Raw genomic sequence first — 21,524 nt, 5'->3', positions numbered from 1 at the left:
GCCCCTGGGTTTCTATCTGATTCTGTTGGATTAAGAATGTTCGACAAAATATTTTAAACAGGAGTTGGGGGGCAGGCGGTGGGGGGTGTTCCTATGGAAGAGACCAGAGCAGGGGTAACAGCCCGTGTTTGGAAGGGGCAAGGTGTGGAGCGAGAGGAGAAAGAAGGGAAGCCAGAACTGGTTTTGAGCTCGGATGTCCCCAAGTTTTGAAGCCATCTTGTGGCAGAAATGAGAAGAGACAGAGGAGTGAGAGGAGGCACAAACTAAACCCCTATGCTACTGGCAAACTGCGTCCTGAGGCACCTCTGGGGGTACCTTGTGACCTCAACTTAAAAAAAAANAACATTCTTCATTGAACATCTCTGTGCCCTACACTGTAACTCTCTGAATGTGGTTTGTATGTGTGTATGGAGGGGGGAGAGAGAAGGGGGGGGAGGGAGGGAGGGAGGGAAAGAGAGAGAGGGAAAGGGAGCAAGAGGGAGGGGGGGAGAGAGAGAGAGAACCACCCACTCCAAGGCCCGCGCCTGCCAAGCAGTTAGCACCCTGAAAGAGGCCCTGCGCCCTTAGCACTGCCCTCAGACCCCTGCTCGCCTTTCTCCCCATGGTCCTGCCCTATTTAAGGCCCTAATACTTCACCTGTATCCCAGTCTCCCTGCCTCCAGCCTCAGCCCCCACCAGGGAGCGCTTCCTAAGCTGCAGCCAGGAACTTGTCCTCCGCCTACAGCCTGCTTAGGGCTCCCCACACCGCAGCTCTCAACACGGAACACCCCCCCAGGGTCATCACAGACATCTGTGGGCAGTCTTCTGTTGCCAGGTGCTTAATGAACTAGAGCCAGCATAGATGGAAACCCATATCTGAGATGACTCCATGCAACAAACTCCACCTCAGGTCCTGCATGACTTTCAAATGACATTCATACGGGTGAAAGCTCTGTCTCTGATCCTAGAACCTGCTTGCGTTTTACAATCAACATAATACTGGGGTGTTTTTGTTTTTGTGTTTTTGCGTAGCTTTGATATATGCAAGGTAAAGCAAGGGAGGGTTCCCTTTGCTTTGTTCAGTATTGTCACAAGCCTTGCTCACGATTTGGGAATCTCTGTCCCAGACGGGAGCGCTGTGTGCCATGGCGGAGCTGACAACGCCGCTGTCCTCGGGGCAGACTCGCTGCCCGCTGCCCGCTGCCCGGCTGCTGCCTCCACCGAAGTACCTGCCTCCCAACGTGATGGCCCCCGAGTGCCGACGGGTTACAGCGCATTATGTTATTACATTATGAACTGCTTTCTGAAACCTTCCTCCTTTATTCCACGATTAGGCCATCGTAACCATTTTTAAAGGTTTTGTGAGTAGAAATGTTAGATTGCCTATGAATTTCACTTTAAAGTAGTAAAGGGATGATTACGAACTGTTGTAAAAAAGGTTTATAGGAGTATGATCTAAAGTTCTAATTGCCCAGTTCTGAATATTCTTATTTAACACACTTACATAATCCTATCTGCTGAACATTGGTCTCAGCGCTTTATAAATAGTAACTATTTGACTTTCACCAGTCCTATGAAATAAATATGATTATCCTCAATTTTATACAGACCTGTGCCCAAGGTCACACCACAGGTAGAGCTGGGATTCAAACCCAGGCTGGTCTGTCCTTGCTTTTAACCATCACGGATGGTGACCCTCCACGGTTCTGGATATAAAAGGGGCTCCCCGGGCCCTTGCCAACCTGCCTGGGGACAAACCCCTCCCGGCCCGGGGCCCACACCCTAAGCTGGCTCTACCACCACCCCTGAAACAGTTCCCTGCACTTCTGTCTTCCCAGGCCGCCAAACAGCCCATGAGGCAGGAACGTGACACACCCATCTCTGCAGCTGCAGCACCCAACATGGACACTGGCACATAGTAGGTGCTCAAACATGCCTGCAGATGGCACTGGGAGGAGGAGCAAGGAGAAAGGAGCAAAAGACTGGAGGTGGAAAGAGCTAATTAGGAGTAACCAGCCGAGCCCTGTCTGCAGCCAGAGCAGGCCAGCTCGCTGACTCCAAACAGGTGTACCTTGAGTCACCATGACAACAAGGCCTGAGGGTGGCAAAGGGCTGGGGGCTCATCTGGGGCTCTCGCCCTCCTGCTCACTCCATCTCTGAGCCTCGTGTACATGGGGTGGAAGGAGAACCCCAGGTTCTCTTGAAAGAAAGCAGGGATGAGGCAGCCTGTCACCTTCTAGGCTGTGACAAGGACAGCCACTGTCACACTGGCCCTGGACTCACAGAAGTAAAAAAAAAAAGCCCTCAGCTCTCCCAGCCTGCTAGGTCAGCAGCAAGAAATTGGAGAAAACGGATTTGGCATCCTGCAGAGGGTATTAAATATTCATCCTGACTACCCATCAGTGAAATCCCAGCAGAATACACCTCCTGACAAGTCGGCTTTCGACACCGGAGGCTGTCCTCCTGGAAGCCCGTTTATTGCTTTGTCAATTTTAATGTGCAATACTTAACAGCCAGACCAAGGTAGGGTCGTAAACATTTGGAAAATGAGAGCTGACATCTCCCTTATTGCTTCTGTATTTAGGAATATGTAATTGGGGGGTGTCTTTGGTGCTAAAGCAAATCAGAAAAAAGTAAAGGGGTGCTTCACAATTAAAAGAGAAAAGAATTGGGCCGGCGAGTGGCGCGATGGCTAAGAACTGGCTTGGGACGCCAGAGGGCCCTGGTTCAGATCCCACATATGAGGGCCAGTGACACTGCCCTCTACATCTGGGATGCTGAACAACAGCTCAACCTGGAGATGGGCTGCCATGAGTCGCCGGCGACGGCGTAAGCTGCAACCCCTGTGGCAGTGGGTTGCCATGGGCTACCATGTGTGGCCAGCAGCCAGCGTGAGCGGCCAGCAGCCGCAGTGAGTGGCTGTCCAGAAGCCGGCGACTGGTCTGCCTCGCCCGGGAGGAGTGCAATGATGGTGCCAACTTGGGCAAGTGAGGCGACATCCTCCACAGGTAGACTGAGGAGCAGGGCGACAGCAACTTGTCTGTTCCCCTTACCCCAGTTCCCCAGCGCTGTTCCCAATCCCCCAATTCCCCAATAAAAATCTTTAAAAAAAAAAAAAAAAGAGAAAAGAATTAAGAACTAAGAATCGAATATGTTGACCTGGCTTACAGTCTAGCCTACATGCCCCTCGGGGGTCACACTGTCATCAGTGGGAGTAAGGCCAAGTGAAATTAACAACAAAAGGGGAGTGATGGAATTTCTCAAAGATTTCCTTGAGAATGTGCACGTGGCATTGGAAGCACGCACGTAGAATGGTCAGTAATAGATCACCAACAAGTGGATCGTGCATCCAGACAGAGATTCTGGTGAATCAAATACCTGAGACATGGTCACGTCAGTACGTGCGTGGCTCTGGCAAGGACTGGTCTCGGGCAGAGACCACTGAGAACGCTCCCGGGAGCAGATGACATCAGCAGCATAAGACTGAGCTAAATGGACCAGCATGAGTGAGCCAACAGCCCCTGGGTTTCTATCTGATTCTGTTGGATTAAGAATGTTCGACAAAATATTTTAAACAGGAGTTGGGGGGCAGGCGGTGGGGGGTGTTCCTATGGAAGAGACCAGAGCAGGGGTAACAGCCCGTGTTTGGAAGGGGCAAGGTGTGGAGCGAGAGGAGAAAGAAGGGAAGCCAGAACTGGTTTTGAGCTCGGATGTCCCCAAGTTTTGAAGCCATCTTGTGGCAGAAATGAGAAGAGACAGAGGAGTGAGAGGAGGCACAAACTAAACCCCTATGCTACTGGCAAACTGCGTCCTGAGGCACCTCTGGGGGTACCTTGTGACCTCAACTTAAAAAAAAAATTAAGTATTTGCTAAAGGGGGTCAGGAAATCAGGGATGGTAAACCATAGAGAGGAGAGATTAAAGCACAAGGTACTAAACAAGAGTCCTGAGAAGAAGAAAAAAAAATTGTCTAGAAAATACCATAATAGAATAAAATTAAGAGCTTGGACTCAGGAGCCAGATCACCTGTCCAGATTTTTTTTTTTAAAGATTTTATTGGGGAATTGGGGGAGGGAACAGCGTTGGGGAATTGCAAAAGGGGAACAGACAAGTTGCTGTCCTTTTTTGTTCTTCAGTCTAGTTATGGAGGACGTCGCTTCACTGGCCCATGTTGGTATTGTGATCATTGCACTCTTCCCGGGTGAGGCAGTTGCTCACCGGCCATTGGATGGCAGCTCACGGCGGCTCACAGCAACTCACGAAAGCTCACGCCCACTGCCAGCCAACCCCACTGCAGCCTACACCATGGCCAGCAACTCATGGCAGCCCAGGTCCAGGTTGAGCTGCTGTTCACCATCTTAGCTGTAGAGGGCGCAGCATCACTGGCCCTCATGTGGGATCCGAATCGGGGCCCTGCTGCTCAGAGCTGGCGTCCCAAGCCAACTCCTAACCAGCGCGCCACTCGGCCGGCCCCCAACTGCTTTTTAAGAAGGTACACTTGGGTTCAAATCCCAACTTCCCACTCACTCTTCATTTAACTTCAGCAAGTCAGACCCTATCTGAGCCTAAGCGACTCCATTTATTCAATGGGAAAGCGACAGCTTCCTTCTTGGGTTGCCATGAAGATGGAGGGAGATAATACACACCATGTACCCAACACAGCCTCCAACAGAGTCAGCCCTCTGGTATTCTTCCACTTCTCCTTCCCCGAGAACAAGAGCCCCAGCACCAACCAGAGTGCGGGGGGAAAGCAATACAAACAGGAAGCGCTTTGGAAAATATTAAGTGCTAAATGTATCAATATTTAATAACGGACAGACAGTAACACTTAAGGGACGCACTCTCCCACGCCCCAGCCACTCCCTGGATATGTGCAGCCTCAGCCCCGACCTCCGCTCTCTGCAGCCTCCAGAGGACCCCAAGAGTGCATTACTGCCCACCTTTGGGCACAGGCCTTACAACAAACAAGCCCAGCATGGCAGCGCCCCTGTCTTCTGCCAGCCGCTGCTCCTTCCGGCTTGACAGTGAAAACACAAACAAACCCACTCAGCCTCAGCCACACCAGACACAAAGGCAGTCCTCCCAGCAGATCCTGAGTCCCCTAACTCTCCAGCTACTTTTTATACCCAGGAGGCAATAAAATGATATAACGGGAAATGGAGATGCATGGAATCAGAGAGACCTCGCCTCCAATCTCAGGTCCAATCTTGAGGTCCCACTTACCAAGCTGGCTTGCCTCCTAAACTTTACTTGGGGGGCCTTTGTTTCCTCTTGGGGAAACCACACTGGGATACAAACATAGACATGATTTCATTGCTGGGTGAAATGAAAAAGAAAACAAAAATACCAAGCACAAAGCCTGGCACCCAAGAGGTACTGAACACATTTTTATTCCTTATCCCCTTGTAGTAACAACATCAACTGATCAGAATCCAAATACCTTGAACCTTCGATGAATGAACTGCTTCTTCTTCCTGCTGTGCTCCAGGCTTAGATTCCAAGTAGCAACAGAAACAAGCACATATTAGGGATTTATCCCAAAAGGCAACATCAGGCAAGGTCCTGGGGTCAGTGCTTCATCTGCCTGCCACAGCTGCAGAGCCCTGTGATGGGCACTACGGCTCACAACCCTGACCTTGAGAGCCAGAGGAGACCGCAAGAGGTGCAATTACTGTTATGAGGTTCTACTCAGTCGGGCAGGCCAGTGCGTCCCTCGGCACTTTCCACAACAAGGGCTCACACGAAATGGGGTCTCCGCTTAACCCTCCATTAACCTGAAAATCCACTTAAGCACAACAGCCTCTTCCCTGAGCGTCTTGTCGTCCAGGTTTTGGCTCTAAATGGCCAAGGAATGGTCCATTTATACAATTCACTTGTTGCAAACTCTGGTAGAGAACAGGACTCCTACGGGGGTAAAGGAGAGGTGAAGGGGAAACCCAGACATTACTATGCTGTCACCTCACATCGCTGAAAACAGTGCTGTGATCGTCTGAAGTGGCCCAGCAGACTGGGTTGGGTGCTACCCATAGCTTGAGCAGGCAGAAAAATCCTTTCTGTGAGGTGTTCAAACCACCTTCACTAAGTGGGTAGGTCAGAAGGTCAGAAAGCGTTTTTACAAAGTCACCTCCTGCCCAACCCTACCCTTGACTGCGGGGGTGTCTGCACCCTCCTGTCCTCGGGCCAGGTGACAAGCCGGGTGCAGGACAATGACTTGGGCCTCACCCCCCCCCCTCCCCACCACCACCACGAGCTTCTAAACTAGCAGGACATGGGGACAGGTACCCAGGAAACCAAAGTCACAGCATGTACTTAACCATGCCCCTGTGTCAGGGGAAGGGCTGATGAAGGCGACAGTGTTTGCAGAAAGCTCTCCCCTGGCTAGCCCCCAAATTAGCGCACCCTCCCCACCTGCTGTGAGAGAGACTCAGCTCTATGGGAGAAGGGACGGCCTGGGTCAGGGAAATAGCACAGGAGAAAGGCAGGCGAGGGTTCAAATCCTGGCTCCACCATCACCAGCTACGTGAACCCACGCTAGTCACTCAATCTTTCCTGGGGTTGCTGCGAAATTCTAATAAAATAACCAATCCTGAGCACCTAGCACACAGTAGGTCCTCAGTGAGGGAGGTCAGTAAGCTCCCTCTCCCCTCCGAGGTTCTCTGTCTGCAAACAGGGGACAATAGTACCTCATTCACATCACTGTTGCAAGGATTACAGGAAAAGACATTAAGTAAAGACAGGGCTTCTAGCCAAACAGTCAGCCTGGACCCTTCACAAACGCCAATGTCTTCTCACACACACACACACACACACACACACACACACACACACACACACACCCCGGGAACTGTTCTCGATTAAAGGACTCTGAAGAGACATGACAACTAAAAAGGACATGTGAGCCCTGACTGGATCTTGGTTTAGAAGAAGAAGAAACTATAAAGGGGATTTGGGGCAATTGGGAAAATGTTGGTAACGTCCTATAACCATGTTAAATCCCCAGTCTGATAACGGTGTGTCACCAGGTGGGGAGCGTCCTCAGGAGACACACGCTCAAGTCTGTAGGGGGAAGTGACCTGACATCATCAACTTACCCTTAAATGGTTCAAAAACAACAAAAAATACCCACAGAAGGAGTCAACAAGTTCCATAAGACATTAACAACTGGCCATCAAGAAAAAGGAACATAATTCTTGCAACTTCCTACAGATTTGAAATTTCTCAACATAAAAAGCAGCCACGCCGAGGGCCCAATGGGGGGGCGCTCTGTCGCCGCCCCGCGTCCATCACTCAGCCCACGCGCGCCCCCTAGTGGCTCACCTGGCTGCAGCACCCTGATCTCCAGCAGGTTGGAGGTCCTGTCGGCCAGCCGCGTCCAGGAGTTGTTGTAGTTGCGCCACCACAGCTCTGCCACGCACTGGTACTTGCCCGCCTCCGTGTCACTGGCTCGGCTGATGCTCAGGCGGACGTTGTTGCTGGACTCGGCCTTCTCGATGGCCGTTCGGGTTCTGAAAGTGGACGACCGATCCCCCCACTGGACCCCTCCATCCCGGGTAAAGGTCACCAGGTCATGGAACTCGACGGTGCCCACCGGCTGGAACCGCCACGTCACTGACACGGGGACCCGGGATGGGTAATGAGGTTTGATGATGCACTGCAGGTCAAAGGAATCGCTGTAGGTCACCCCCGGCGTGCGCGAGATGGCTGTGACCGCAAAGCCCGTTTCTGGAGAGAGACCAGAGAGCCTCAAGCTAGAGGAGACACTTGGCTTTCTCAGGGCAGTGTCATTTTTGAAGGCGGCCATGTTCCTCTACTTGGGGCCACCATTCCCGCTGAGTGACCTTGCTTATCTGGCCAGAATTCTTACTTTACTCCCACCACCCAGACCCAGGAGTGGGAACAGCTTCCAGCTGTGGCCAGTCTCCAGGTGCCCCACCATGCACTGTTGGTTCCCTGCCCGCACTTCCCTAGAAGGTTCCTTCGATTAAATCCTTTGAAGGTCCCCTCTGTTTCCTGCCAGGACTCTTGACTGATAACAAGTCAGGCTAAGGTTCTTGACCTGGGAGCAGTCTCCCCAGCAGTCCCACTGAAAGGGTTCCAGCCGCCTACTTACCGAGAGCCGTGATGGAGACAGGGGTGCTGGCTCGGCGCTCCCCCACGATCTGCCACTCGCCGTCCACTGCCCGCACCCATTCGGTCACGTGGCATTCGTACTGGCCCTCGTCCTCCTTCCTGCTGTTGAAGATGTTCAGGCTGAAGGAGTTGGGCTGCACCTGCTCCATCTGGACAGACCCGAAGCTGCTGCGCTCCCAGTAGGATGCGCCCGGCTGCACAGTGCCGTCCCGGTCCAGCCACATGATGTTGCTGCGACGGTTCTGCCTGTCCACCAGCTGCCAGATGACAGAGAAGCGGCCCTGTGGCCGGCCCGCTGTGCGGATGCTACAGGAGAAGTGCAGGTTCTCGCCCTCAAGGATGACGCTGGCATTGCTGGCCACCTCCACAAAGATGCTGCTCTCTGGGGAGAGGGAGAGAGTGCCACGCTGGGGCTTTCCGGTCTCCACGGCGCCCTCCCCACAGATGTACAAGGATGGGTGCAAACGTCATCCTCTTCACGTCATCCTTTATCCTTGGAGGATAAAGGCCCTCTGGCGCTTGCTTGTGTCAGCCCTGGCTGGTTCTGGGGCCTTGCTCCCCATGATTTTAGCTCTGATAATCTAGCAGGTCTTTCGCTATGCACAGGAGACTAGGAGGATGAGGGTCTAAGACCTGGGACCGAATCAGAACCTAATGAATACAACACGATGACATGAGGCTTAGGGCACAAAACAACTTATCAGGTCATCTGTTCAGCTGGGGCTCAGGAATTTTCAATTTGGATTTTCAGGGAGTTGAATTACTCAAGAAATTCTACTGCACCTCAATCGTTCCACCAATCGTTGCTACAGCAGTAAGATAAAAACTGGCATCCAAACCATGCCATTTGAGTCCTTCAGGCCAATATTAGGAAGTAGAAAAAAAAAATGATGGCATGTATTTGGAAGATAATGTGTGCCTGGCTGTGGATAATAATGGGCACAGATGGTCTAGTTTCACAGAGTGTGTGACGAGCGAGCTTTCGTATTTTCATTAACACCGAGGAACAGAACAAAGCCACTGGCTCACCACTGCCTGTCCACATTCAGCCCTGGGGTTCCTGGGCTCTTGCCCTTGAAACATTCTGCCAATCAAAGTTGGGGGTAAGGACTTCACTCCCTTTGCTCCTTTGCTACTTATGAGCTCACTCAATTGAATTATTTAAACTCTATATACCTTCTTCTGTAAGACAGCGAGAGTGTTATTTATCTCATGCAGTTTTTTAAAGTATCTCAGGCAATGTATATACATCACCTAACACACAGAGGTTTTTAAAAATTAGTCACCATGATCATGATTCACTGTACTATTCCCGGTAATTCTTTGTTTTTATAAACATCGTTTATAAACATTGTGGATGTTTTCATCTACCGTAATCATGCACATATTATTTCGTATAATTATCTATATTAAGTTCAAAAAGCCATAAGTATGAAAGAAAACAAAATCCCATAACTAATTTGGCTCCAATTTTCTGGGCACGCGCACGTAAAGCACATATAACAATTTGAAATTGATCAATTAAATCAAATCCCGGATTCAGAGGCACAACCAATTACGGAGGGGAAATACACGCACACCCATGACCATGCATTTGAATCAATCTCGACTCCCCTCTCTCTCCCCTGCAGGCAGAAACAGGCAAAGATGAGCACCAAGCCCCTGCATGAGGCTCTTGTTATGGTGAGTATGCCTGCTACCCAGTCTGAATGGGCGAGTTTCACACAAACAAAAGGTCTGGACAAGGTGGGAAATAGGATTTTCCCAGGAGGGAAACCTCCCCAGGAGCCACACCAAGAGGATTCATGGAGATGATAAAGCTCCTGCTTAGCCAGCAGCTACATCACTAGTGGCTGCAACATGGACTTGAAGGCAGGCAGGCCTGAACTCTGACCCCGTAATCTTGGGTTCTTCCCTAACCTGCCCAAACTTCAAATTTTCACGTGCAAAATGCAAAGGCTACTTTTCAGGGTCACGGCACTGAAAATACGAGATGAAGTAATTCTTTTCCATCATCTCATGGATGGTAACAATATTCCTCTTTTGATGAAGGGCTTATCCCCAGTGTTATCACTGCCAAGTGGGGAATTAACAGGGCAATTTCAGCATCAAGGGGAGAAATCCCTTTGCTTGCATGAAGCAGAAGAATGGCTTTAGAGGGCATCACTCCCACCCCTTACTGTCACCCCAGGGGACTCTTATGTAAGCGCTGGCTTGTGGATTAGGAGGGCTGCTGTTTGGTGTTCTGTTGATCCAGCAAGCCTGGAAAAAACACAGGTAGAACATGGAACTCCGAGAAGACAAACCAGGCAAATATAGACGTGGTGCTGCACTGCCCGGTGAGACTATTTATTATACAAGTGTTCCTGGGTCTGAGCAAAGGCAGCCAACAGTTTAAAACACTCTAGATTAAGTGCAAACTAGGACAGTACTAATGAGAATCTGAGTGCATGTTCACAAAGGAAATTTCCAATCAGGAGGCTGATGAGGTAGCACAGGCTAATAAGCACAGAGCAGTGGCTTTGGCGGTAGAAGCAAATATTTCTAATGCAATGCAAGCTGAACCACTTCTCGGGATGGTGCTCTGGCTTCTTCCTTCCATAGGATGGGTACGATACTGGCCTCTACAGGGAGTTCAGGGCTGGGAGCAGAGACGGAGATGATAGATGCAGAAGCACTTTCAGCTCTTGGGGAGGAAAAGCGCCATTAAAAATCCAAGGTATTATCACCATTCCCGATGTGATCATTTTCTTTGGTAGACTTACCCAAGTGGCCTTGGGGCAGGATCTGGTGGTTCTGGGGGACTTTAACTACCCAGTCATCTGCTGGAAAAGCAATATAGCAGGCCACAGATCATCAAACAAGTTCTTGGAAGGGGTTTGGGGAAAATCTCTTAGCACAAAAGATACAGGAAGTAAACAGTGTGGCTGCCCTTCGTTGGGTCCTTACAAAACAACGAGGGATTAGTTGCAGATGTCAAAGCAGAGAGTCCGTGCGTGGTTACTGAGGCAAGTACTGACTGATAGGAAAACAGTGGCGAGAGGGGGCATTCGTTCCACCGTTTCAATTCTACAAATATTCAGCAAGCACCTATCCTATGCAAAGCACCATGCTAGGTATTACAGGGAGAGGGGGGGAGTCTAGAAACAAAATAGTTTTGAGATAATTAGGTGTGTGGGATTAAAACAAAAAGCATGAAAGAAAGTAATCCTGTTGGTGAGAAAAGAAAAAAGAGTGGCGAGACCCCTGTGTCAATTTTTTTTCTTCACACTCGAAGAGAACTATCTTAAAAATGTAAAAGTGTAAATAAAAATGTAAAAGGAATCATGACAAGGGTAAGAGAAAGAACAGTTTGAGCAGCTGAGAAAAGATTAAAGGTTAGTTTAAACACTTCACCATTATTTTTTTTTTTAATCAGGGCATTATAAGCTTTAATTCTCTTTTTACTAAAAACAGAACTGTGAGAGAAATGAGATGTTAATGACAACATCCTGGTACTATGGATGATTAAACACAACAAGAGCAAACATAGGTAGTCCCCCAAGTACCCAGCCATGACTGTGACCAACCCAGACAATGCCAGTTTACATGGAGGCCAGGAGCCCACCTAGGCAGCCTCGAAAACCAGCCACACCTTAAAACTCTATGCTCCATGAAGATATGAGAGGTCCCAGGCACTGACTTTTAAAAACACACTTTCAATAGGGAAGAGACAGTTAGGGAATTGGGCAACCCCACTAACCCCCAAAACCCAGAGAACAAATCCTTCTTAATAATATGCTTTATGATTTAAAATCCTCCCGTACAAGACCAACCCTCTTAAGTGAGATGTCAAGATGGGCATGTACCCACTTTTTCTGGGACTCAATTCCGCACATTGGACCAAACAGCTGTCCTGAATTCCTGGTTTTCCTTCCAGCTGAGCTGGCACTGTTGCTAGTGCCTGGGTCTGCGATGACCCCTCCAGCTGCAAACACAGCCCTGATGCTCTGCCTACCTGGGGGCGGTCACTAAGTGTGGGCAGGTGAGCTGGAGGAGGGTGCTAGCCTGCACCCTCGAGCTCCGCTTCCCCTCCCTCCCCTCCACCACGGCTCTCCTTGTCCCCGCCCCCAACCTCTCTCCAGTGATGCTACTGGACCAGACCACGGGAGGACGAGAAGGAAGCAGTGCCTCTCTCCACTTACTGAGGGGGAGGACTATGATGGGGATGTTCTTTGGGCGCTTGCTCTCCTTGTCGATGAATTCCCCGGTGACCGTCTTCTCTCTCTCCGTCACGCGACAGTTGTATTTCCCGCTGTCTTCCTGGCGCAGGTGGTAGATCTTTAGCACAAAGACGCTGTCGCTCTCTTTGGCCACTTTAAGCTGTCCCCTGGCTTCCCGATGGGCAAATTCACTGTTGAGGACCGGCACGGCATTGGGCCCCATGCTGGCGATGAGCGAGCTGTTGAAGGCCCAGGAAACGGCGAAGTATCGGTCAGGAATGTTCTGAGCCTCGAGGATGCATCTGAACTCCACCGGCTCCCCCATGGTGTATAGCCGCTTCTCTGTTTCCAGCCGGACGGTGAACTCTTTGTCTGAGCAAACAAATCACAAAACGGGCATGTTCTGGGTGAACAAGGACCCCAGCTACCCAGACTGCGTCAGCACAGTCCCACCACCCTTGCCTTCTTTCCAATGATGGCTGCAGGCAAGGCGCCACCACACCTGTCCTGAGAGAAAAATCCAGCTCGCAGCCAGGTGACCTGAGAAACCCTCGGACATCACAGAGGGAACTCAAAGGTAGCCAGACTCAGACAGTCTGAAGGGCCTCTTATCCCAGTCAACACCAACAGGCTCTGTCTATAGCTTCGAATACCCTAGATCAGACCCCCGAAAGTCAGTACGGAACTCCTAATATTGCCTACACGGCATATCGCAAAGGTCTAGCCTTGACCTCCACACCCAGAACTCCATTTAAGCAACAGGATTACACATAGTTTCAGCGGATATTTTGGACTGACCCCCCTCCCCCACTGAGGTTTCTGAGACAAAATGACACAGTCACCTAGATGCTGACCCCAATCCTAACAAATACTCAAAAATGAATAATATATTGAAATGCATCCCCCACCCCCATGTGAATGCTGGAAATAACACACAAGTGAGACAAACCCTACATAGGGAAAATAAAACGGATGGCTTTTCACTAGTCTCCACCTGTTAAATCTTTAGAAAGATGGAGTCGGAAAGCACCTATTTCCGCTGAAAGCGAGAACACCTCTGGAATGGGCAGTGAACACAAGCACCTTCAAAGAGTTGGGTATTTAATCAGGCATGAGAGGTGACCCACGAAGGGCTTATCGCCATGAACGATGTCCCAGCACACCACGTAAAGGTGCATGGTGCTGTCACTTCCATGGGACTGTTCCCGTATCTCACAGGCACCCATGGCAGAAGGTGGGGGGGTGGGGTAAGACAAAGGAGTCGAGGGTTGGAGAGAACATTTTGTTCCAGAAAACAGAACTACAGAACCCTGGGTAGGGGAGGCTTAGCTGTAACCAGTGCCCAAGTCCCTCCTCCTTCCAATTCTAGCTCGGTTCCTCTAAAGAGAACACTGAGGGGGAATCACAGTACATGGATGTCTGAATTCCTTGTAGGTTCATTAGCTCCAACCGCAGTTGCCTTCCCTACACTGGCGTTTCCAAGCCTCTACAACCATCTTCAAGACCCCTGTCCTATTTTCACTCCCATCCCATGCACTCTGCAAGAGATGAGAATCCTATTTCCCTGAAAAAAACAAAGACAAACCAGAATCGTGAGAGTACTTCTGACATGGCTCTTGCCAGCCCCACCTTGGCTTTGCACCCGCCCATTCTTTAGGCTCTCCGTCTCCTCCCCTCCCACGGGGGCCAGTGGCTAGCTGCAAACACCTGTTTTTTCCTAGTGAATTTTCTCCTTCCTTTATTACCCAGACTTCCTCACCGAGCAAGTAACTCTCTGCGCCTCCGGCGGGCTCACCTCCACTGTGATCGCTGCGGCCGCAGCTTTCCTTTCCCCGAAGACCACTCCTAAGAGACATGGGTTGAAAGCAGCAGGTTTTGCTCTGTCACCCTCTGCCTAGAAGAACACACCTACGTGGAACTGTGCCATGTTTTCCAGGTATTGGCTGTCTGGTCAACCAAATTACAATATTTTATAACTCAACATCAATGATTAAAAAAAAGGGGGGGGGCGGCCAGGTGGTGAGCTGTGCTCCCCGCAACTAGATAGGAACACGGCACCTTGAGCTGAGCTGCTGATGGGTGGACAGATGGCTCAGTTGGTTAGAGCTCATGCTCTTAACAACAAGGTTGCCGGGATGGTGGACTGCACCCCCCAAAACTAGATTGAAAACGGCGACTGGACTTGGAGTTGAGCTGCGCCCTCCACAACTAAGATTGAAGGACAACTTGACTTGGAGCTGATGGGTCCTGGGAAAACACACTGTTCCCCAATAGTTATAAAAATTTTTTTAAAAAGCACCCGTTCAACATAAATGCCACTGAAGATGTGCGATCGCATGCCCTAGACCTCGGACCTTCCCATTTCCTCAGTTAGGCCAGCTGCCAGCTGTGGCTTTCTTCTTCTGCAACCCCCTGGGGCTTGGTGACGCCTTCGCGATCCCAGCTTGAACACACAAGATGTGCAGCCTGTCACCCTCCTTTCTGCATAGCGATTTGCCCTTGGTTATACCCAGTCAATTAAACCTCTTGAAATTGATTAATGCTTTTTCCAATACCCCCTTACTCCTCAGCTCACTGAAATTTCACTGACCTAGCAAGTGTCACTAATGACTCCCTCTCCCAACCCCCCAACACAACCAAAAGCTTTTCTCAAGCGGGAGTCGGCCTCTGGAGGACCAGTCGTCTCCCTGAGGCTCTATGACACCTGCCGTCCTGCTGCTCCTCTCGCTTGCCCGGCTACTCTGTTTCTCTCTCTCAGTGGGACCGGCTCCTCTGACCCCCTCTTCCTGCTGCTGTTCTCCTGGGCCCTTCCCTATTTGTACCCCATGGGCTTTTCCTGGGGCCTCATCATTCCCAAGTTCAAACTCCAGTCGAACTCTATGTCTGATGACACGCTGGTGTTTCACATGCTGAGTGTCTCTGTAAGAGTCTGCTTGCAGGATGGACTCTTTGACTAAAATTTACAGAAACAAAAAGACAACCAGGGCTACACTCACGGGGAAGCAGACTTTCCAGCAGGACTTTGCATGTCCTCCCCCCTCCCTACCTATCATGGTTCAAGGAATTACCATGAGTACCAGCCCCTCAGACAGTGGGATTCCTCCTCCCACAGTGCCCCCGTCCTCTGCTGTCAGGCCCCTGCCACGCTCCTAGTCCTGGTCTCTCCCACCTGCTGTCTCGACTTCACACCAAACCTGTATAATCAACTTCTAGGTGGCCTCCATGGTCTTTTTCCTTCTAGACCCATTGGATTATGTCACTCCCTGCTTAAAAATCTCCATTCCCCCACTTTCAAGTATCTGCAGCAGTGGTTTTCAAACTTTACTGCGGGGGTTGGAGGACTTCCTTTTTTCATACAAAATCTTTTGGTGCTCAACATAGAAAACATATAGTTGAATCAAGGGGGAAACACTGAGGCCGTCACATGCCTTCTTCCAGCACCTCTGGCGTGCACACGTACACACAGGCACATGCACACCCACGTGCAACTTCTCAGACACCTCGAAGAGGCTTTGAGGGTCCCAAGAAGAACAGCTTGCAAACGCTTGGTCCATGCAGTCAAGGCCAAGTTCCAATACACGGGCTTCAGGCTACCGTTCCTTTCTCCTCTCATCACTCATGCCTGCAACTCAACAGCTACTGATACTTGACTTCTCTCTACTTGCCAGACATGTCAAACAGACTTGTACCTTTATGCTTCTCTTCCTGCCATCTCCTCAAGCTTCAAGACTCAGCTCAAGTCACCAAACGTGTTGGTTTTCCTGGATTTGCCTTAACCACAATCTCATCCAGGGAAACGGTTGTTGTAAGAACACTTCACATCAACTGCGTTCCCAGAGCACTCGATACATAATATGCTATCACAGCACTTAGCACACCCCGCTTAGCCACTGCTTTCATACTAGCAAGGTCCCTGCGTGTTATTCATCTTCAAATCCCCAATGCTACCACCACACCTCCAGTGCTGTGGAGACTTACTGTTTACTGAAATGAGCTAAGACAACGGCAGAGCTGGGGCTGTAACCACTGAGCCTGAACAGCACAGTGACCCAGAGTGAACTCATCGGCTTATTGTTCACCTAGTTTTCCCTTTGCTGACTTAGTTTGGATACATTGGCTGGGCAAACTAAAAAACTCCTAATTCCAAATTGGTAAGATCAAAATAAAGATTAACTGATGCAACCTAATTTCAAAGCATTAAGACTCAACATTTGGTGCAGGCATTTGAAGCTGATCTTAAAATCATGCAGGAAGAGAAAGGATACATATTAAATAAAGAGCCTTCTGTAGATTTCTTAACAGTAGAAGATCCAGAAGCTGCTAAATGCTCTAAGTCCAACAGAGCAGGTAAAGTGCTACCTGTCCAGGAGCCCAGGACTTCTCAATAAAGCTCTCACATCCATCAGATATCCAGAGAGTCACTTCTTCCCCGTTCCCTATAGAGCTGTGCTTCACAGAATGACCCTTCACAGTGGAAACCCAGCTTCCTAGTTCCCACCCAGGAGCCTGACTCAGGAACAGGTCCTGTTCCAGCCCAGGAACCTGCACTGTTAGGTAGGTCAAAAGCCAGAAGAACAGGTGGCAGAAGACCAAGACTGCTGATGGCAGCAAATGGGACAGACAGGTCAAGAAACAGGTGCTGATGAGGGGACCCCACCTGCACCTCAGATTCCCCAGCTCATCTCCCACGAAGCACACCCCCACTCAGCAGGACAGCTGTAGCCTCACCAGAGGCCAGCACTACACAAGGCAATTCTCTCAGGCCACTCTCTGCACCTCAATGACAGCATGATGACCACCCTCAACCAAAGCTGGGGGACCAATGGCCCGTGAAGGGCCTGTCCCCAGCCCAGCCGAGGCAACAGCTCTCAGCTCCACTCGAGCACGGCTGGACTTGGGGTTCTGCAGGGTACAGCCTGACATTGTGGGAGAATAAGGCAAGGAGTCAGGGAGGATCTTAGCTCATGGTGCTGCCACCACCTTGGCCCAGATCTAAACACATCACACACCCTCCCCAGGGAACCCCCTTTCCAGGTCTTTCACTTGAGGAAATATTTACGGTGGAACCTGGTACTCTCCGGGCTGGCAACAACATACCCCGTGACTTCCTGGGGCCCTGCTGTAAAACTACCTGCATCTGTCATCTTCCCTGCCACCTACTTACCTCACAGAACCTCTGAGGGACTGTGGAGTGATACATGACAAAGCATTTGGGTAATTATAAAACACCACCAATAAAAATATTATTAATATAAAAAATAATCACTGACACCCAAATTTCTCTAGCTTGTCATATCATATCTATGATGGAAGGAAGGCTCCTAATCTCAAAAGTCTTCTACAAATGACACCAGATTGGTACCTGAAGCGGGCCATGTCACCAAAGAGGGCGGTCACGTATCTAATGGCAACCCAGTCACAAGACACAAATGGTTTAGGTGAAATCTCCCAATTTTTAAAATGAATTTGTAGTTCAATAAAATGTGAAACGCCATGTAGGTTAAAGAAACCATGTCTGTAAGCAGGATTCGGTCTGTGCAGCTCCTCTCTGTGACTCACTGGCAGGTCAAATATTAGGGTCCCTGGGCCTGATACGTCCTTCAGCACCCCCTGGTGCACGGGCAGGGCCATCTTTAACTTCCCATGAAAACCTAGTGCCCTTTCAGGGGTCACTGCAGAAGGAGTCTGCACACCCTCCCCGTGTCTGACAACCCTCCCCACCGGGTAGACGGTGGGATAGAGAGGCTGACCTGTGGGCTGGACCGTGACCACGGTTCCCTCAGAACGCTTCCGGGTCATGGCGTACCACGAGCCGTCCGGATCCTGGATCCACTCGGCGGCCTCACAGTAGAACTCGCCCTGGTCGGAAGGCTGCAGGTGGAAGACGGTGAGGCGGAAGGTGGTGCTCCCCAGCTTGTCCAGCCGCACCTCCCCCAGGCTCTGCCTCTGGGCGTACTCGCTGCTGGAGTGAAGCACGAAATCTCGGCTCAGGGCAATGACCTCCACAGGCTTCTCGCTGCCTCTCTGCCGGAGCCAGGACACAGACAGGTGGCTGTGTTGGAACGTCTCCACGGCCACCTCGCATGTGAGCTCCAGGGGGTCCTGCTCCACTTTGAGCAGAGTCTGCGGCATGGCGGTGGTCTGCAGGGAGTCTGGGATCACTGCAACACAGAGGCGTGCATGGTCACCACAAAGCCACGGAATCTGACATTCACAGGACAGGACTGAAGCTGTCCTACGTCAGGCACATCATGAAGGCAGGGTGCTTTGGAAAAGACAGTAATGTTGGGGAAAATGGAAGGCAGCAGGAAAAGAAGACGACCAAACATGAGATAGATTGACTCCATAAGAGAAACCATGGTCATGAGTCATCAGGAGCTGAGTGGGGCTGTGAGGACAGGACATAGTGGATGTCACTCATTCATAGAGTCACCGGGAGTGGGAGCTGACTCAACGACACATAACAGCAACAAAGCTCCCACCCACACAGCCTTCAACCGTTGCTGCGAGGCCACAGATGACCCCTGATGGCACAGAAACAGTTTTCTCTGCGTTTGGACTGCAAGTTTGGGGTGCTTACACTGACCTGTTTGGTATTTTCATAACACTCAAGATAAAAGGCCAGATTGTATTCCATTTTACATAGCACATGAACACCTTACAAATACTGTGTACAAAGTATTTTCTTGTAGGCAACATTAGATTTTGTTGCTCATTTTGGTATTGCTTCAAGATACCTGAAATTGGCTTCTTCAAACAGAACTCAATCCTAGAACCTGGGGAGTTTACATTTCTATACAACTTCCTCATTTCTTCCCATCCAGTCGACACCAACTGACCTCAGCAAGGCATTGCTCTAGGAAAGCTATTTAAAAACAAACAAACAAACAAAACCACCTCCACTTTTGGCAGAGAAAAGCATCCTCCTCCTCGATTTTTTAGCAGGTTTAGTTTTCATAGACTTCGCACTGAATGTGGCAGAGTGGTCCACAGTGGAAGGAAGCCACAGTATGGGCATGATTCAGGCAAGTGATGACATTTCCCCGCGGTCGCTTTGTCAGAATTTTACTCTGGAGACTAACCACCACCCCTCTCTGACTGATGCGACCAGTCACAGCTAGTGTGTGTTTTCTCATTGCACCCATCTCAGGATTGGATCTTACAAGCCTCCTGCTGGGGTGCAGGCTTGTCAGGAGGAAAAGCCACCAAAGGAAGCTAGAGGTGGAGGGAGTGGGGAGGTGGCAGTGTGGACAGCACAGGGCCACAGAGCTGGCCAGTGGGAAGAAACAGCCATTCCAGTTTTTATTATCACAATGAAGCCTGGCAATTGTGACTTGGACAGACAAACTGAAGAGCCCTGACAGTACTGACCCTTCACACTGAGCTCCCTCCGTCGTTCAGGGAGCACGGGGCCCGGGGTGACGGCTGGCGCACATGATTTACGCATGGAGCCAGGACCTGCAAACGCACCCTGGGTCTGAGCAAGGAGCTGCAGCTGTGCTCACTTCCTGATTGGGCAGCACCCCAGGCGTCTCAGAGCTCACGCAAGGGCCCACCACTTCCGAGAGCTTGCGCCTGTCTTCCAGCTGATGTCATACACTTCATCATCCTCGTCATTTCTTCAGCCCATCAACCACAAACATCCTTGCCTAACAGTTTCATATCCCCTTTCGCCTGCTACAGGGCTAGTTAACCCCTTAACATCTGCTTTAGGTCTTCTTAAAGTGCCAGCCTCAACCTTCTATTATATATAAGGAAACACATAAACTTTGTTCACTTATATTACCTGTTGACCTCTAAAATATTTGGGTAGGATTTTTTATTTATTTTACTTTTTTTATTGGGGAACTGGGGGGATGGGAACAGTGCTGGGGAATTGGGGGAAGGGGAACAGACAAGTTGCTATCCTTTTGTTCTTCAGTCTAGTTGTGGAGGACGTTGCTTCACTGGCCCAAGTTGGCACCATCATTGTGCTCTTCCCAGGCAAGGCACATCAGTCGCCGGCTTCTGGACGGCCGCTCACTGCAGCTGCTGGCCACTCACGCTGGCTGCTGGCTACATACGGTAGCCCATGGCAACCCACCGCCACAGGGGCTGCAGCCTATGCCGTCGCCGGCGACTCACGACTCACAGAAGCCCAGCTCCAGGTTGAGCTGTTGTTGTTCAGCATCTTAGCTGCGGAGGGCAGTGTCACTGGCCCTCATATGTGGGATCCAAACCGGGGCCCTCTGGTGTCCCAAGTCAGTTCTTAACCATCGCGCCACTCGGCCGGCCCGATTTTTTTTTTTTAAGTCAAAGAAAGTTGTACTCTAAAAGAAGTGACTCAGTGTTAGAAACTGAGTCCCCACTAAACTCACATGTTGAAATCTAATCCCTGATGCGATGGTATCTGGGGAGGAGGTCTTCAGGAGGTGGTTGGGTCATGAGGGTGGAGCCCTCAGGAATGGGATTAGTGCCCTTATAAAGGGACCTCAGAGAGAAATCTCATTCCCTTCCCACCACAGGAAGATACAATGGGAAGACAGCGGTCTGCAACCTGGTGGAAGAGGGCTCCCACCAGAACCAGCCAGGCTGTTACCCAGCCTCCAGAACCTTGAGAAATAAATGCTTGTTGTTCAAGCCACTCAGTCTATGGTACTTTGTTACAGCAGCCCGAACTGACTACGACTGTCAGGCAGGATACTGGCCATGTAAAAACAGTCATCTCCTTACCCATTAGGTTCATCTTAGCACTGTAACTCCCAAAGTAGCGGTCATCGGTGTTGGGTGTGTGGCATTCGTACTCCCCAGCGTCCCGGGCCTGGAGATCCGTGATGTGCAATAAGGCCGAGTTCCCCTGGACTCGCTCCACATAGATCTTCCCACCGCGGACACGCTGGGTGTAGATGGCGTAAGGGAAGGAGGAGTCCATGGTGCTGATGATCTGGACCTCACGCTCTGGGGCGGACGGCAGGTAAATGGACCACTGGAAATTCTGCTCGGAAGGTCCCTGGTAGCCACTCACATTGCACCAGATGGTGATGTGGGAGCCCTCTGTGCGGTACAAGGGTCCTTCCTGGACAGCAACGTGCCGCTGTGCTGTCACGACACCTGTGGAGGAGACACACACAACATGCTCGCTTACTTCTCAGACCCAAATGCAATGGAGGCAGTCATCGTCAAAGGGTTTGTTTTTGTGTGACATGATAACAATATAAATAGATTATTGGCCCTT

The 21,524-nt window shown here is 50.5% G+C and overlaps 1 protein-coding gene across 4 annotated transcripts in view; it reads right to left on the bottom strand.

Annotated features, from left to right (window-relative positions):
• Positions 1–21,524, bottom strand: part of IGSF3 (immunoglobulin superfamily member 3) — a 102,379-nt gene that overhangs the window by 24,791 nt on the left and 56,064 nt on the right. For 2 of the 4 annotated variants that reach the window (XM_019661462.1, XM_019661463.1), the window contains exons 3-8: positions 21,023–21,400; positions 18,061–18,471; positions 12,293–12,682; positions 10,874–10,933; positions 8,089–8,490; positions 7,296–7,700 (exon numbers count right to left, since the gene is read on the bottom strand). In XM_019661462.1, coding sequence (XP_019517007.1) covers positions 7,296–7,700; positions 8,089–8,490; positions 10,874–10,933; positions 12,293–12,682; positions 18,061–18,471; positions 21,023–21,400 — 2,046 coding nt within the window. The remainder of the gene's footprint in view (positions 1–7,295; positions 7,701–8,088; positions 8,491–10,873; positions 10,934–12,292; positions 12,683–18,060; positions 18,472–21,022; positions 21,401–21,524) is intronic. The other 2 variants (XM_019661464.1, XM_019661465.1) reach the window with 2 other exon arrangements.

This window comes from Hipposideros armiger, unplaced genomic scaffold (assembly GCF_001890085.2).
Source record: "Hipposideros armiger isolate ML-2016 unplaced genomic scaffold, ASM189008v1 scaffold_349, whole genome shotgun sequence".
In the NCBI taxonomy this organism is placed as follows: Eukaryota; Metazoa; Chordata; class Mammalia; order Chiroptera; family Hipposideridae; genus Hipposideros; species Hipposideros armiger.
The sequence above is the reverse complement of the archived record's forward strand: the minus strand, read 5'-3'. Positions and strand labels throughout refer to the sequence as shown.